Raw genomic sequence first — 16,685 nt, 5'->3', positions numbered from 1 at the left:
TGAGTGAAACACTAAAGTGCATGATGAAATGACCTCCCAGCCACAGACTAGCCGGTTCATAACCCCTAGCTGCGGACTGACCGCTTCATAATCCCCAGTTGTGGACTAACTAGTGCATAATCCCCAGCTGGGAACTAGCTGGTTTGTGTTGCATTGCATTCTGACAGGGGGCTCTGTTTACTGCTCTTCAGATCTTTGGCTTCCTCGCCTTCATGTGCACCATTCTAGCCATTGGAAATGGCATCTGGGAGTACAAGGAGGGCACTGTGTTCACCGCCTTCTTGCCCCGGGACGAAGGGGTGAATGCTTCCTTTTCTGCCTTTCTCACCTTCTGGTCCTATGTCATCATCCTAAACACTGTGGTGCCCATATCTCTCTATGTCAGGTGGGCCCCCTCCCCTCTATTCACTTGTTTTTGTGGCCTTCTATGTTTCAGTGCTTGTGGCCTTTGTCTGTGTGTGTGTGTGGAGCCACTTTCCTCCTGGTATGTCTGTCCTAATGTGTTATTATTTTACTGTTCCCTGAAAAATGAAATGTATTTGGGTAGCTTAAAGGATGTCTGGATCTAAAAGTAAGCTAATTTCTGCTCTGCTTACCCAGTTGATTAACTTTATTCTGTGTAATTTGAATCTGCCAATCACATTTGTTTCATTTGCCTCATCAGAATTTTCTGATTTCTGATTTAATAAATTCTCCAGAGCATTTTTAGTTGTCTGTGATAGTGGAGGAGGAATATCAGCTCATTGTTATTAAGGCGTGTTCCTGTTAAAATGGTTCTTAATGTTGCTGTAGTGTTGCGTTGAATAAGGATCTTTGCTTCTGGTGGTTTCATTTACTAGATAAATAGTTAGCTAGCTATGTAACGTTAAAGTTCAACCAGTAATATTACACCCTTCCCTACCCACCTTGCACCAAAAGTGCAGGTGGCAGCATAATTCCTGCTGCTGAAAATCATCTAAGTGATTTGAATAATAGTGCACTATCCCAACTAATATGAAAAGTCTTTCCTAAATGAATGTTTAGCCAGAAGTCTTATGCATTTCATTGAGGCTGGTACCGATAGTTCGGTAATTAACTTTTAATGTCTTTTCTCTCGAAGGAGCATCGAAGGAGTACGTTCCTCTCTATGTTATATGCTCTCTTTTCACTTTCTTATCAGTTCATTAGTTTGAGTTCCAAATGTATGTTTAATATGCCAGTAGATTGTAAGTCAAAGTTTATGTTTGATTATCAGGCACTTCTATTCAAAGCACCTTATATAAGCCACATAATAATAATAATAATAATAATAATAATAATAATGATTCGTGTTTGCTGATTAGAGAGCATAATGTGGAGTTCACAAATACTTCAAACATGAAATAAGGAAATGTCCTTGTGCTCCACCTACTTCTCTGTTCATGAGGTGCTACTGCACTATGGTGTAACCATTTTGTAAAACAACATTTTTAATTGCCCCCCCCAATCTGAGCAATCTAAATCCAGGCCTGCTTAACTTAAAAGTAATAGGAAGAGATCTGTAATTTTGCCTTAAGTTCTGTTTACATCTGTTTGTATACTTGCCTGCCTGTAACTCTGTGTAAGTTTGAATATGGATGCTTGTCCTCCTGTTTATTTGTGGCAGTGTGGAGATCATCCGGCTGGGTAACAGCTTCTACATTGACTGGGACAGAAAGATGTATTACCCTCGCAACGACACCCCTGCGGAGGCCCGCATTACCACTCTTAACGAGGAGCTCGGCCAGATCAAGTATATCTTTTCTGATAAGACTGGCACACTAACCCAGAACATCATGACCTTCAACAAGTGCTCTATCAATGGAAAGTCTTATGGTATGATCTTGCACCTTTGCTGCAACTAAAGTGTCTGCTCAGTGAAACCGGTTTCAGCCTGTTTTAAATTCTTATTCTTACGGTCCTTCAACTTAAATGTTGATCAAAGACCAGAGTCCTGAATTGCTTTTAGCAACAGACAGCCGACTAAGCTTTGTCATAAAATTCTCTCAAGTCCTGTGTAATCAAATCACCCTTAGTGAGAGAACCCTCTCCCTATGAACAATTTAGATAAGTGTTCAGAAGAAACATCTGCTTAATTGCATTGTTGTTATGGTGATTATCGGAGACTCTTTTGCAAAAGTTCCTTCTGGGATTGAGCTGATTTGATCCACGACCATCAGGAATTTGCAAAGTACGTCGTCAAGATGAAAATGGATGTCAGTAGAAGCTCAGGCATTCAGCTCTTTATTTGACTGAGGTTCTAAATTCCCCTTTCAGCTGTTTCTAAATTCCAGCTGGTGATGTTACCATCATCAGCCCCATACAATGCGACACTCTTTAAACTTGTAACCAGCAATGTGAGTTACTCATAGTCAGCTACTCTGTCATATTTTTTTTTTTCAGGTGATGTGTTGGACTTTGCCGGACAGAGAGTGGAGATAACAGAGGTGAGTTAACCGATGGTCTGAAGTGTGTATTAGCTTCAGGCATATGTTGTTACTCTCAACAATAATACACACTTACTTGCTACTAGTACTATGGTATGCATAGTATAGGCATGACCCGCTAAAATACTGTTAGCGAAATACCAAAAGTATTGGCATTCATCAGTTTTTATGATTTTTAAAGACATTGTTAGTTAATGTCTATTAAATTAGGCTTCGTGGTGAAAATTACACACAGTATACAGCTATGTGACCTACAGCAACAACGAGACGATATAATAGTTTCGGCCTGCCGAAGCAAACGGTGCATTTTGCCTTTCCTCAAAGTTTTCAAAAAATTATTCAACGTAAATAACAATATGGGTTTTGAATTCTTGTTTAGGCATTCATGAATACAGTGAATGATAATGGTTGTGTCTCTTGTGGCCTTACAGAAGACTGAGAAAGTGGACTTCTCCTACAATCCACTGGCTGACCCCAAATTCTCCTTCCATGACCACAGTCTGGTGGAGGCTGTGAAGCTGGAGGACCCAGAGGTGCACCAGTTCTTCCGTCTGCTGGGACTGTGCCACACTGTCATGGCAGAGGAGAAGAGGGCCGGTGAGCTTTGGGCAGTGGGGGCAACATCAGCCAAGTAACTAAGCTTGTAACCAAAGGTTTCTTTAAACTGGAATTACTGTGCTAGGGAAGAAGGTTGTATCATTTTATATCCATTGGTATAACTGTACTGGTGAAAACATGCAAATATTAATAGCTGCCTGTTTTCAGAAAGAGCAGATATTTGACTGAAAGATGGCAAACTCAAGCAGAAATTGCTATACATTCCCAAAGGATTATTTGGCCTGAATGCATTAGTCAGAGGTATCAGACCATTTCTGTGAAACCCTATTTGCTTGGAAGGACTCAGGGGTAGTGCTGTTAGTTGGATTCCTTGTCTACTCAGTCGCATTGATGATCTGTGTTTAAATCACACCCACTTTTTTTGCTTCCTCCTGGATGAGTTTCAGTGTTGGCAGACTGTTAATATGCCAGTTTGACACTCCTCATGCTATATCTTGCAGATGACATTTAATGCAGGCAAATGTAAGGTAATCCATGCAGGGAGCAGAAATATAAAGTACAGATATTTTATGGGTTCCACTGAAATAAAGGTAGCTGATTATGAGAAAGACCTCGGTGTGTATGTTGATGCTTCCATGTCTCACTCTCGCCAGTGTGGGGGAGCAATAAAAAAGGTATGTTGGGTTACATCTCTAGGTGTGTGGAGTTTAAGTCAAGGGAGGTGATGCTATGATTATATAATTCCTTGGTAAGACCCCACCTAGAATATTGTGTGCAGGTTTGGTCACTATACCTTAAGATGGACATTGCTGGCTTGGAAACAGTTCAACGTAGGACTACAAGAATTATTCCAGGTCTTTGAGGAATGTCTTATGAGGAGAGGTTAGCTGAGCTGAATCTGTTCAGCCTCGAGCAAAGGAGACTAAGGGGGGACAATGATCCAGGTATATAAGATTCTAACAGGTCTGGAGGGCTGTTCAACCAAATAGTTAGTTCAATGTTAGTTCAAGCTCAAGAACTCGTGACCATAGGTAGAAGTATAGTGGAGAACATTTTACACTGGATTTGAAAAAGCACTTTTTTATACAGCAGAAGTTAGAGTATAGAATGTTCTTCCTGTTCGTGTAGTGCGAGCTGATACACTGGCTTCCTCGAAATGAGAGCTAGATAAGATTTTAACAACTCTGAAGTATTAGTTGAGTTCTTCTCCAAATAAACTTGATGGGCCGAATGGCCTCCTCTCATTTGTAAATTTCTTATGTTCTTTGTTCTTTTACCTCAAGGGTTCCAGCTTCAGCACCAGGCTCCAACCAGCTAATATGCATTATTATAGTAATACTGTAGATTTTTCATTTTTGAAATGAGAATGTAAAACTCACCTGAAAGTTAATTCTGAGCAGTGTCTAGTTGACTGTGAAATGTTGAACTGCGAGCCCTTAGTAGCACTCACTAAGCGGGTTGGTTTCCTCCGCTCAGGTGACCTCCTGTACCAAGCGCAGTCACCAGATGAGGGCGCCCTGGTCACCGCTGCCCGAAATTTTGGTTTTGTGTTCCGATCCCGCACCCCAGAAACAGTCAATATTGTGGAGATGGGTGTTCAGAACAGCTATGAACTAGAGGCCATCCTGGACTTCAACAATGTCCGCAAGAGGATGTCCGTCATTGGTAAGTTTTCAGTACACTAGAGTACTTATGTTTATGCTTTGTAAAGTACTTCCATTTATGAACTACTTGCATCAGAGGATCACATTAACACATCTACAGTGAAGAGACACCCGTCAAATGAAATTTCTCATGAATTTATTTGTGAAAAGCCTCCACCAGCTTATGCCCCCCCTGTCTGCCTTATCCCATAGTACGCAGTCCGGAGGGGAAGCTCTCATTGTACTGTAAGGGTGCAGACACCATTGTGTATGAGAGACTGCACCCATCCTGCAGCAAGCTTATGGACATCACCACTGAGCACCTGAATGTGAGTGGAGATAATGTCGGAGCAGCGTGATACACAAGCAAACGTGTGCGTGTACTGTATGTGTGCGTCTGGGGGTGTGTTTGTGTATGTGTGCAGGACGTGCTGTATTTGAGAACAACAATTTGGTCAAAATGTCCCTACAAATACAGAAACTCCTGAAAAATAAATGTTGTCCAGATGCCCATGCAAAACAAATACCTTCATGAATTTTGCAAAACGCTAAACATATGGATCTTTCTACTTGTTACAATTAAACTTCATGTTTGTTACCAGTTTTCTACTGTTTTTTTGGAATTGAGTAAGGAAATGTTAGTTGTTTTAAAATGGGATTCATCAGGAAGTCCCCGCAAAGATAAACGTGTGCATTTGAGCTGCTTTGATTGTGCGTGTGAATCTTTATGTGCAGACATCTCACCGTAGGCTTATTGATTTCAGGGAGGCGGGTGAGAGAGCTGGCAGGGCGCGGGGGGGCGCGGGGGGCGGGGGGGTTTCTGGCTACGCTTGGGTGGAATTACGGTAATAGTGAAGATTTGACTGCAACATGGGTGTCGCCGGCATTACATCTGAGGGGGGCGTGTCCCCCTTTCATTTCATAATTATTCATTTGGAGCCCCCCCACATTTAACATAAAATGTTACTTTTATACCAGCGTGTCCCCCCGCACATTTAAAATGCTTCTGACGCCCCTGGACTGCAGGGTGATGGTCATAAAATTTGCTGATGGGGGGGCTAGGGGGCAAAGGAATCTTTACTGACTAGGTGGGGAGGGGTGGTAAAACTTGTTGTTTAATTTTGCCGTCATTGAATAGCAGAAGGACAGAATTTGTGCATCAGCCGCGGATGTCAGGGAGCGGCTGGTAATTTGTGGGAGAATCCCAGAATTTCCGGGAAAGGTGGGAGATCTGTGTGTATGACGCAGTCACAGCGTGCTGAAGTCCCTGTCTCACATGTGACACTTGTTTGCGGCATGGCCTCTCTCTCATTGTCAAGCAGACTTCTTCCCCACTTCGACCATGGACTTCTGCATGCGTGTGAATCTCTCTGTATGTCCAACATCTCTGACCTCTGTGAGCCACAGGAGTTTGCGGGTGAGGGACTCCGCACATTGGTTCTGGCTCACAAGGAACTGGATGAGGCCTACTTTCAAGGCTGGAAGGCCCGGCACCATGAGGCCAGCACTGCCCTGGAGGACCGCGAGGAAAAGCTGGACGAGCTCTATGAGGAGATAGAGAAAGACCTGCTGGTATGCAAGTGGCCCTGTCAATAAAGTAGCTAATGTTGCCGTTGTCATGTAATACAACTAACCATCAAATATTTTTTGCATATACTGTATGTATGTAAATAAAACATGTAAGACTTGGCAAACCCATGAAGTATAGATCTGAAAATGTTCTGTGTTGGATCAAGGGTAATTCTTGAGCCTGGTCAACAAATTGATCTTTACAAAGCTTATCTGCATTATTTGTAAAATCAAAACAGAAGAAAATGATACCTAATGCAGTTATGTAGGACCTATAATATGAGTCTTCCAATGCTTATTGCTATATACTTGCATGCAGTTGGGAATCTAGTAATGTTACACTTTATTTCTGCTTTTTAAATACATTCATCATACATCATACAGCAGGGAAGCATAGCTGTGAATATGTCTTTCTGTGTGGATGTTTTCAGCTGTTAGGGGCTACTGCCATTGAGGACAAGCTGCAAGATGGCGTTCCCCAAGCCATTGAGCAGCTGTCTAAGGCCGACATAAAGATATGGGTGCTGACAGGTGACAAGCAAGGTGCGTCACCAAGGATGAATCATGGATTATTGAGCGGTGCTCCGTTCTTCCTGTGTCTTAAACCACATACTGTAATGCAGCAAACTCTTTAAAAATGAGCCCAGTCATAAGAGAATAACACAGAATAATGCGGAATAAGATTATAAAAAATAATACCTAAAACTTCAGTTTCCATCTTTTTATTCAGAGCTCATTTTTAAATGATTTAAAAAAAAGGTAAAGTAAAATTATACCTAATAATTATAACCAGATCTATAACTGTCAACAAGAGTGTGACCCATCACCACAAAACGAGTCTTAAGTCGCACTGGTAGAAATACACCCATAAGACTCATTTCGTGGTGATGGGTCACAAATATAGATCAGGGCTGCCCAGTTCCAGTCCTGGAGGGCCAGTCTGCAACACAGTTTGACAGTTTGATTAGGGAAATCTGCAAATTGTGTTGTAGACTGGCCCTCCAGGACCAGAATTGGGCAGCCCTAATCTAGATACTAGATTTAAGTGAAGATTTGTGTCATTTTAATTATTTTAACAGAGACAGCAGAGAACATTGGATACTCATGCAACCTTCTGCGAGAGGAGATGGATGAAGTGTTCATAGTAGCAGCAAACTCATCAGAAGAAGTGAAACTGGAGCTACAGTGAGAAGCAAATTAATACAGATCTAACCTTGATACAATCACTACTATACATAAACCCTTGATATGCTGTTGTCTGATTTCTGTACTTAGGAATGCAAGGAAGAAAATGAAGCCGGATTCAGAGGATGAGCCTATAATCATTGACAGTGGAATTCTGGGTAAAAAGTCCAAGATGGTCGCTGATGAGACTGTAGATGGAGAGTATGGCTTGGTGATTAATGGACACAGTTTGGTAAGTAAGAGAATAGGTTGGGTCTTTTTCAACCTATCACAGCAGAGTAGTATAATGGATATTTTTTTTGGATGAGTCCATCACCAATAACTTTTGCTTATTTTCTCAAATTGTATATTTTATTGAGGCCAGAACATCACACAGCTCTTTATTACACTTGAATTTCTTCTCTTCTGTCTCTCGCTGTCTCTTCTTCTCACCTCTTTCTGTTGTGTCAGGCCTTTGCGCTGGAGAAGGGCCTGGAACTGGATTTCCTGCGGACAGCCAATATGTGCAAGACCGTGATCTGCTGCCGGGTCACACCCCTGCAGAAAGCCCAGGTGGTGCAGCTGGTCAAGAAGTATAAGAATGCTGTCACCCTCGCCATTGGGGATGGCGCCAATGACGTCAGCATGATCAAGGGTAGGTTACTGTAGATCCACATAGAAGATACTGGTAGTTACAATCTGACAACAGAAAACATAGCTAAGTGCTACCACAACAGCAGACAGTTCATATCATACTGGATAAGGGGTCCATTAAACATTCAGTAGTATCCCAGAGAAACATGTTTAATCCAGACTAATTTGCTAAAAAAGAAATGAGTGTAACAGTGAGGTTTATTATTACTGTGGCTATAATGATTACTATAAACAACAATAAAAATCAATAATAATAGTAAATAATAAATCCTGTAAATAAATGTAAATGTAAAATCCTGTAAATGTAATAGAAAGATCAATCAATCTTTATTTATATAGCACTATTTTAACTACATGGTTATATACATGGTTACATACAAAGTTTGTAAAATAACTGTGGTAATTTTATAAGTTTTGCACATGGTCAGCAGAGGCTATTCCCTCTGGCCAGAAAGTGTTAAATGGAAATATATATTAAATAATTGATAGAGTAATTTAATACCAAGCTAATCCGTTTCATAATTTATGTCCCTGCGAGTCACAGGAACCTTAGACTGTTCATTAATCAAGTGGAAAATAACAGCAACTGCTATTTTGACAAACGTAATATTCAAACACCACAACTGTTTTTTTAAGTACTGTGGAAATTGCATATACTGATCACATCTGGCTGGATGAATCACTTTGAGGGAATGATTATTATATCCAATTTTTTTCTTCTTTATGCCTCAGGGAGATTGTCATCTAATTGACATTAGTATATTTATAACATGAATATAAGTTAATATAATATATGACTATAAGTGTCGCCATTTACTTAATTTTGACAATTTCAAAATACATTACAGCTGTTTCAAATGCTTTCCAGGTTACAGTACTGCACAAATTGTTACTGAACTGTATAATTCAAATACGCTATAACAGTTATGATTAATACATAATACACATAATAATACAGTACAGTTACATACTGTACATAATGTTCAATTAAATTTTATTTATACAGCACATTTTCCAAACGTTACATTCTAAGCCCTTACTGTAATTTCAGTTCTGCATCTCGGTGGCTTGTTTTTGGAGGTTTGTAATAAGCTTTGAGGAGTCAATATTTGTTACTGAGAGAAAATTACTTTTTTTTCCCTTCGTGTTTTCTATGCACACAGAAATAGCCCCAGGTAGCTAGCAAGGCAAGCTAGGCCAAAGTAAAGTTAAAAAAAAAATTTAAGAGCATTACTGCAGTTTAAATTTTTTCTCTTGTTTAAAATGCCCCAAAATGAACACTGTAAGTGGAGTATTTGATTACTATAAGCTCATATGAGTACTAAAGAAAAATTAAGCTTAAATTTGTCATTGCTTATATAGAGGAGGTTGCATGTTGATTACCCTTATTTTCATGGCATGTTAATGCACCAAAAGTACTACATGGGATATTTTCTGGACTAGGAAAGCCATGATCTAGACCTGGTCCAGTTTGATTTAATAATTCATTTTCATTTGAAAAATCAAAGAAAATGATAAATAATGAATTTAATTGAAGAGTGGTATGGTGGCCTCATAGCTTGTGCTTTGGTTCCGTGTCGATGGATTCTGTACCTCATCATGTGATTTTCTCCTGTCCTCGTAAATTCTTTTAGGTTGATTGGAAGTTCAGAATGATCCATGGTAGCTTATGTGTGATTAGGTTCCCAATTAAGCTGTTCCCTATATTTGCTGGAATAGGATCACCCTGACTGTACATTGGATAGATGGTTATAGAAAATGAACGATAATATGAACTCAAACTGACGTCCGCGTACAAGGGTGTAACTTTGGGCTGAACATTAGGGGTCTTGAGGTCTCCACCCATTTGGTGGCGAGTTGTATTGGCTGGTTTTGTAATTTACGCCCATATCGAGGCATAAAGTTGGAGCTTAAGAGCTTTCAACTTGATTAAGTGGAAGAAGGTCGGATCTGATCGTTTGAAATCTGTGCTTTTTTTATTGGAGGCAACATTTATCCTCCTTCTTCCATCATGCTAACAGTGTAATTTAATCAAGCAAATAATCAATGTTGTGTTTTCCCATAGTGCCACAGTGTGTTTATGGCATGTTGTGGATGAGCAGTCTTGAGTTTGTCACTCTGGATGTGCTCTGATGGGGGTTTTCTTGGTAGGCTGTGTGTTATTGGCTTTGTGAGAACCTGTTACTGTAGCACCCTGCCATGACTTTGTTATTCTACCCTGTTTTCTGTCTCTGTTCTGCTATAACACCTGTCTTTCCTGCTTTTCAGTTGCTCTCTACCTTCCTTTTAGTCCCCCATGTTATCCTGTCATTACCCTCCATTCCTCTGTTATCCACAGTCCATTTTTGTCATCCAAGCATTCATCCTTCTATCACATGGCCTCCATCTACTCATTACACACGTCTGCCTTCTCCCCCCCCCCCCCCTCCCCCCCCGCAGCGGCTCACATCGGTGTGGGTATCAGTGGCCAGGAGGGCATGCAGGCAGTGCTTTCCAGCGATTTCTCCTTCGCACAGTTCCGCTATCTGCAGCGCCTCCTGCTGGTACACGGCCGCTGGTCTTACCTGCGCATGTGCAAGTTTTTGCGCTACTTCTTCTACAAGAATTTCACCTTCACCTTGGTACACTTCTGGTATGCCTTCTTCTGTGGGTTTTCTGCACAGGTAAGAGCAATACAGAGATTGTTCCTAACAATTTCTCTATAAGATAATAACATCACATGTGATCTCTTTATGTTAATGGTCTAATAATTGTACTCTTGCAGACGGTATACGATGAATGGTTTATCACTCTGTACAACCTGGTCTACACTGCTCTTCCTGTGTTGGGAATGAGTCTGTTTGAACAGGTAACCATCCGAACCAATCAAACTGGAGTGTGATCAATCAGATAAAATTCACAAGAATAAAATTGTGTTTATTTTTTTTTTTTACATTTCACAAGCATATCTGACAAACAAACAAACAAAAGAAGTACCCAACGTGGCAGTAGGAGCAAAAATTAAATTCGTCCTTAGAAGGAATGCAGTGAACTGTTGCACTTATCAAATAATTGTGGTATATATGTAACTCAACTCATAAACATTGTGAATGACATTGTTAATGACTGAGGTTGATTCGGTGCAACCAATTGAAGGCCATGTCTTTAGATATATATATTGTGCATATGTCCATTTGTGTGCAGGATGTTGATGATCGCTGGAGCTTCCAGTACCCACAGCTTTATGCCCCTGGGCAGCTGAACCTGTACTTCAACAAGGCCGCCTTCATCACGTGCGTCATGCACAGCTGCTACAGTTCCCTCGTGCTCTTTTTCGTCCCGTACGCCGCCATGTATGACACGGTGCGTGACGACGGCCGGGAAATCGCAGACTACCAGTCGTTTGCGCTGTTGGCCCAGACCTGCCTGCTCATTACCGTTTCCATCCAGGTAAGGGCATGACCAGCCAAGTCATGAAAATATGCATTATCACCTCGAAGGTGACTCACAATAGCTGTACCCAGTGTTTATCCTAGGGTAAAGTGAAACAAACCCTACTCAAATCAGTGATTATCACTTCCCCAGACATCACTCCCAGCAAAACTAACTTACGTATACATTTCATTTTCCATATACTATAAAATATAAAAAATAACATTTTTTTCCCTCTAATGTTAAAAAAATGCCTGTTTTCACTGCAAGTCTCTAATTAAATTCCTAATCTGAGGGCTGATTGGCTGAAGAATCCTCACAGCGGGGTTTGAATAGATGACCTAAAGGTTATCCTAAAAACCAGCATACACACCGTCCCTTCGCAGATAAGACTGGCCATCCTTGTATATACTGTATCTCTAAATAGCCCCATATGGAGACCTTTCTCTTGAAACGTGTGCCTGCACATACCTGTGTGGAGCACATTCCTGCCAAAGGCTATGAGAGCTCTCTTTACATCACCCTTCCTCAGCTGGGGCTGGACACCGCTTACTGGACAGCAGTGAACCAATTCTTTCTCTGGGGAAGCCTGGCGGTTTACTTTGCCATCACGTTCACCATGTACAGCAATGGCATGTACCTTATCTTCACCGCCTCCTTCCCCTTCATCGGTGAGCTCCCTTTGTCTTGCATCCTCTTGTCATTACTCAACAGCAGACATGTCCTTATTTTGAGCTTCAGTAATGTTTGTTTCCTCATTAGATTGTGTACTTTTTAATGATCTGCATCAGCTAGATGGTTGAATTAACACATTTTCCAATAATATATAACAGTGTTTCCCAACCCAGTCCTCAGGGACCCCTAGATTTTTGCTCCCTCCCAGCTGCATGCCATACAGTCCACATTTTTGCTCCCTGCCAAAGAGTACACATTTTTGCTCCCCCCCAGGAATGGACAAGGAGTGGGTTGGGAAACACTGATCTATAGCATTTAGTATGAGGCGTGCTAACGTGAGTATTTTATGTACGACAGGCACGGCCAGAAACTCCCTGAATCAGCCCAACGTGTGGCTGACCATCATCCTCACATCAATCCTGTGTGTACTTCCGGTAGTGGCTTTCCGGTTCCTGCTCATCCAGCTGTGCCCTACCATCAATGACAGGGTAGGAGGCTAATCTTAAGCATCTATTTTACATTGTTTGAACTCTTTGTAACATTTGATAGTTATTTATGAAGTTCATACCTTTTTGCTCTGCTTTAATACCCATATACTCTCGCCATGAATATAACCCTAGTTGCTGTCATGGTGTTAAGAATAAACAAAACTAACCAGGCACACTGTCAGGAAAAAGGGTACAGAAAGAGTTGGACATTTCATCTAGACCAAGATTTTGTTTCAACCAACCATGTATGAAGAGTCACAGTCACAGAGTACTCAAGTGGTTCGTTGAAACAAAATCTTGGACTGGATTTTTACTTTCTGGAACTGAAATGTCCACCTCTGGCTGCAGCCCTGGTACAGTTTTGTTCCCCAAGGTACAAACAACATTAATGTACCCCAACAGCACAAAAATGTTCCTCAGAGTCCATTTCTGTACCTTGAAAGGTACATTTACTTACAGCTAGGGTACAGTTGGCAGACCCTATCAGTCGGTTAGGGTGTCCCTGGAGGGCTCATCCCATACTATGCAGGCCAGGAATTGAACCTGTTAGCATGAATGGATTTTATTTTTTCATCAGTTTTAATCTTTATTCATTTATGACATTGGATATCTGCAGTTCATTCCCCCATCTCAAAATGTGTGAGATCTTCCAGTATGAACTTCTCTTACAAAACCCTTCCTGTCGTGCCTTCTGAGAACCCAGAGAACCCACACAGTCTAAAGCTCAGAATATATCCCTTTATGATAAGATAAAGTTTTCCAGTTTATGATTTAACAACAACAACCTAAGACAGGGGTAGGGAACCTGATCCATGGAGAGCCGGTGTGCGGGTTTTTGGGATGGCCTCTCAATCAGCCAATAGACTGATTGAATCAGGACTGGAGTTGAGAATCGCTGCTTTATTATTGGCTGATTGAGAGGTCATCCCAAAAACCCACACCGGCCCTCCATGGACCAGGTTCCCTACCCCTGACCTAAGATATAACAAATGCCTTTTTAAGAGTCATGATCTGAAGATATCCAGGTGAAGGCTTTGGGAATTTCAGTACAATGTCCTGCCATGTAAATGAGCAAAAAAATACTGATTCTTGTATTATTTTTAATTATTTATTAATAAAAAGAAGCACATACTTCGCCTGTGCCAGGACTCTGTGTTCATTCAACGCATGTCACTTCAATAGCCCGATAAAAAAGTGGACATATTATTCGTCAGATCTAGTCTGGGCTGAAGGACGGACTTTCCCAGAACATTCAGTCACTTGACTGTTTGAGTGGTGTCTATGAGTGTGTCGAATGATAAACAGGCCGGTCAGTGTCTGGAGAGATGTGTGCTTAGTCATGTACCAATTTCTGTTCCAGCTGGCTGTGAACTTGATAACAAGGGGCCTAGAAAAAACAGTGACACATGTCACTAGACCTGCCCAGAGGGGCTTTGGAGCAGAATTAAACTGGCATGCGACTGAGATCTGAGTTCTGTTGCTGTGCTGATAATAGTTCCTTGATGTTTTCAGATTCTTCTTTGTAGTAAGGAAGTTTCCAAAAGAGGATCACCAATAAGTTCTTGTGATGTTTTGTCTGCCGGTATATTCTGTCACTTCTTTCCTCCTGCTTTTGCTCTGACATTCCTCTCCATACTATTGACCACTTCCTCCCAAATATGTCCTCTTCCTCGTCTTGTTCCGCAGGTGAGGTTCAAAGTGAGAGAAGCGAAGGCAGCTCCACCCCCGTTACCCAAGCGTGCCCGCCTCCGCCGCACTAGCTCCCGCCGCTCCGGCTACGCCTTCTCTCACACTCAGGGCTACGGTGACCTGGTGACCTCCAGGCGTTTCCTGCGGCGACCCGCCATCGGCCATGTGGGTGGGTTCAGTCCATCTGGCCGGCAGCAAAGTTCCGCAAGGCAGGAGAGCCTCCCGCAGATGTACCGTGCTGTGGGTGAGGTCTCCAGAGGCGTGTGAAAGGATCTAAGACAGTTTGGACCAAGTTTGATACCCGTGGGACGTAGCGCCTACGGCAGAGAGGGTGTCTGTGGGACAGCAAGACCTTCAGTACAGCATGAAAAGGGATTTTATTAAAGACACAAAGAATTGCCCAGTGTTAAAGATGTGAGGGATATTCTCCATGATGTACCTGGAACCAGCACATGTTTTCAAATGAGTGTCTGGAAGAAAACTTCATCCCTTTGGTGCAGGTTGTATCTGTGTCGATATTATTATTGCATGTTAAATATTATTTGAGATGACCAATAATATAGTATTAATTGAATTGAATTTTATATTTGATTTGCTGGACACTAAAGACTTGGTGAGTGGGGGTTGTGGCTAAAACACTGACTGGCTCTGTGTGTGTATGTCCTCCCTGCGTTTGTGTCAGTCTTCTCTCGATACTCTTCTGTCCTTCTGCAGTTCAAAAATATAAGTGTAGGTGAATTGGTGTCTCTAAATTACCATGGTTTGGGCCCTGTGATAGACTGGCATCCAGTCCAAGGTGCCCTTCGCCATACACCCTATGCCTCATGGGACAGACTCCCAGCTCACCATGACTGTACTAGATAAGCAGTTACTGAAAATCAATGGATGATAAAGACCAAATTACAAATAATTTTTCCATTTCTTGAGTTTGACTCCAAAACATTTTGTAATTTTCGTGATAGGAATTAATCCTAATGAATGACCTTTGTGGCCTTTTAAATAACTAGAATAGAAATACAATGCCACTAACAACACTAATCATGCGTTGCATTATTGTAGTATTTTGTTTATTTTTTATTTCATTTTGATCTGTTGAATATTTGATGTCAATCTGATCTGGTCAGTGCAATAATGCATTGCCAGCTAAATGAATCACCAAGTTCTTTTACCCGTAAATATACCAAACTGGTAGACTCTGCTCATTCCAGACTCTATATGCATGTACTGTACTATGAAAATGTTTATATGTTGTATGGATTTATTATTGTTGCCTAAAACATCATTTTGTGTGGTCTAACTTATTTGCATACACAGTTGGTTACCAGCCTTGGTACCGATTGGTGTAAGGCATGTTTGTTTTTGTTTCAGGAATCGTAAATTCAATCCATACATCTTAACTATCCTTGTAGCCAGTTAGTGGTTATACATAGTATTTAGACTAATGCATTCCTGAAAAATCACTTAAGTAAAATTCCATTATGACGTGGTATAGGGCAAACAGAGCTAACATAAAAAATAATAAATTATTGCATTATTGCATATGCATGACCCTTCTAGGACAGAATTTAAGATCTTTGGCTTAGGCAGTGGTTTATAACCTCCCAGACCTGCAGTCTGCATAGGTTAATGCAATAGTCACTCAACTGTGTTTAATATGTTAGGTAAATAGTTTGACACAAAGAAACTTTGTTGATTGTATATCAGTATGGTTTGATGTTTACAAAAGTAAAATATATTTTTTTTGTAAATTCTAATGAGGATTTTTTAAATTAAAGGCCTAGATATAATAGTAGTGAGAATCCAGCAGTTTGTGGCTTGATCAATCACTCAGATTTTGAAGCACTTATTTTTTCAAGGGACCAAAATCATGACAAAATGTCAGACACGTTTCCCCCCATTACCTTCTCTATGCATTAAGGTAATACTGAAATACTTTTAGGCAAGACCAAATAGATCACAAATGCGTGTTAATACAGTTGTTCATTACATATGTCCATATTGCGTAGAAAATATGTATGTCAGTTACTCCTTTGCAAATTCAGTAAAGTGCTTATACACAGACAGGAAACGGCATATTTTGAGGATACTTTCGTTACCTTTAATTATCATTTAATATAAGTCATATATCAAACAGAAATGCAATAAATATGCCTAGAAATATGGTATTCCTGAGTAAACTTAAGAAAACTGGCGTTAACTGGGTTATTTATCTCTGACGCATTTGTTTATGTTCAAATGTCATTGTGTTGTTTTGGCATAATCAGTGCTTTATTTTGGCTGTAATATCCAAATGTATCAGACTATAAATCTTGCACCGATTTTGATAAAAAGAAATGTTATATGCAAAATAAATGCTTGATGTTTTTATTAACACGGTTGTAGAATGTGTT

At 40.8% G+C, this 16,685-nt stretch overlaps 1 protein-coding gene across 4 annotated transcripts in view; it reads left to right on the top strand.

The window, feature by feature from the left end:
- atp8b5b (ATPase phospholipid transporting 8B5b) overlaps window positions 1-16,666 on the top strand; it is a 30,971-nt gene extending 14,305 nt beyond the window's left edge. For all 4 annotated transcript variants that reach the window (XM_049019397.1, XM_049019396.1, XM_049019395.1 and 1 more), the window contains 17 exons: window positions 192-385; window positions 1,625-1,833; window positions 2,401-2,444; window positions 2,876-3,041; window positions 4,479-4,667; window positions 4,859-4,974; window positions 6,053-6,217; window positions 6,646-6,757; window positions 7,294-7,399; window positions 7,490-7,631; window positions 7,850-8,033; window positions 10,472-10,695; window positions 10,797-10,880; window positions 11,216-11,461; window positions 11,976-12,114; window positions 12,476-12,606; window positions 14,293-16,666. In XM_049019397.1, coding sequence (XP_048875354.1) covers window positions 192-385; window positions 1,625-1,833; window positions 2,401-2,444; window positions 2,876-3,041; window positions 4,479-4,667; window positions 4,859-4,974; window positions 6,053-6,217; window positions 6,646-6,757; window positions 7,294-7,399; window positions 7,490-7,631; window positions 7,850-8,033; window positions 10,472-10,695; window positions 10,797-10,880; window positions 11,216-11,461; window positions 11,976-12,114; window positions 12,476-12,606; window positions 14,293-14,562 — 2,721 coding nt within the window. In that variant the 3' untranslated portion in view covers window positions 14,563-16,666. The remainder of the gene's footprint in view (window positions 1-191; window positions 386-1,624; window positions 1,834-2,400; window positions 2,445-2,875; window positions 3,042-4,478; window positions 4,668-4,858; window positions 4,975-6,052; window positions 6,218-6,645; window positions 6,758-7,293; window positions 7,400-7,489; window positions 7,632-7,849; window positions 8,034-10,471; window positions 10,696-10,796; window positions 10,881-11,215; window positions 11,462-11,975; window positions 12,115-12,475; window positions 12,607-14,292) is intronic.
- Window positions 16,667-16,685: the final 19 nt, after the last annotated feature.

This window comes from Brienomyrus brachyistius, chromosome 7 (genome assembly GCF_023856365.1).
Source record: "Brienomyrus brachyistius isolate T26 chromosome 7, BBRACH_0.4, whole genome shotgun sequence".
NCBI lineage: Eukaryota > Metazoa > Chordata > Actinopteri > Osteoglossiformes > Mormyridae > Brienomyrus > Brienomyrus brachyistius.
The sequence above is the reverse complement of the archived record's forward strand: the minus strand, read 5'-3'. Positions and strand labels throughout refer to the sequence as shown.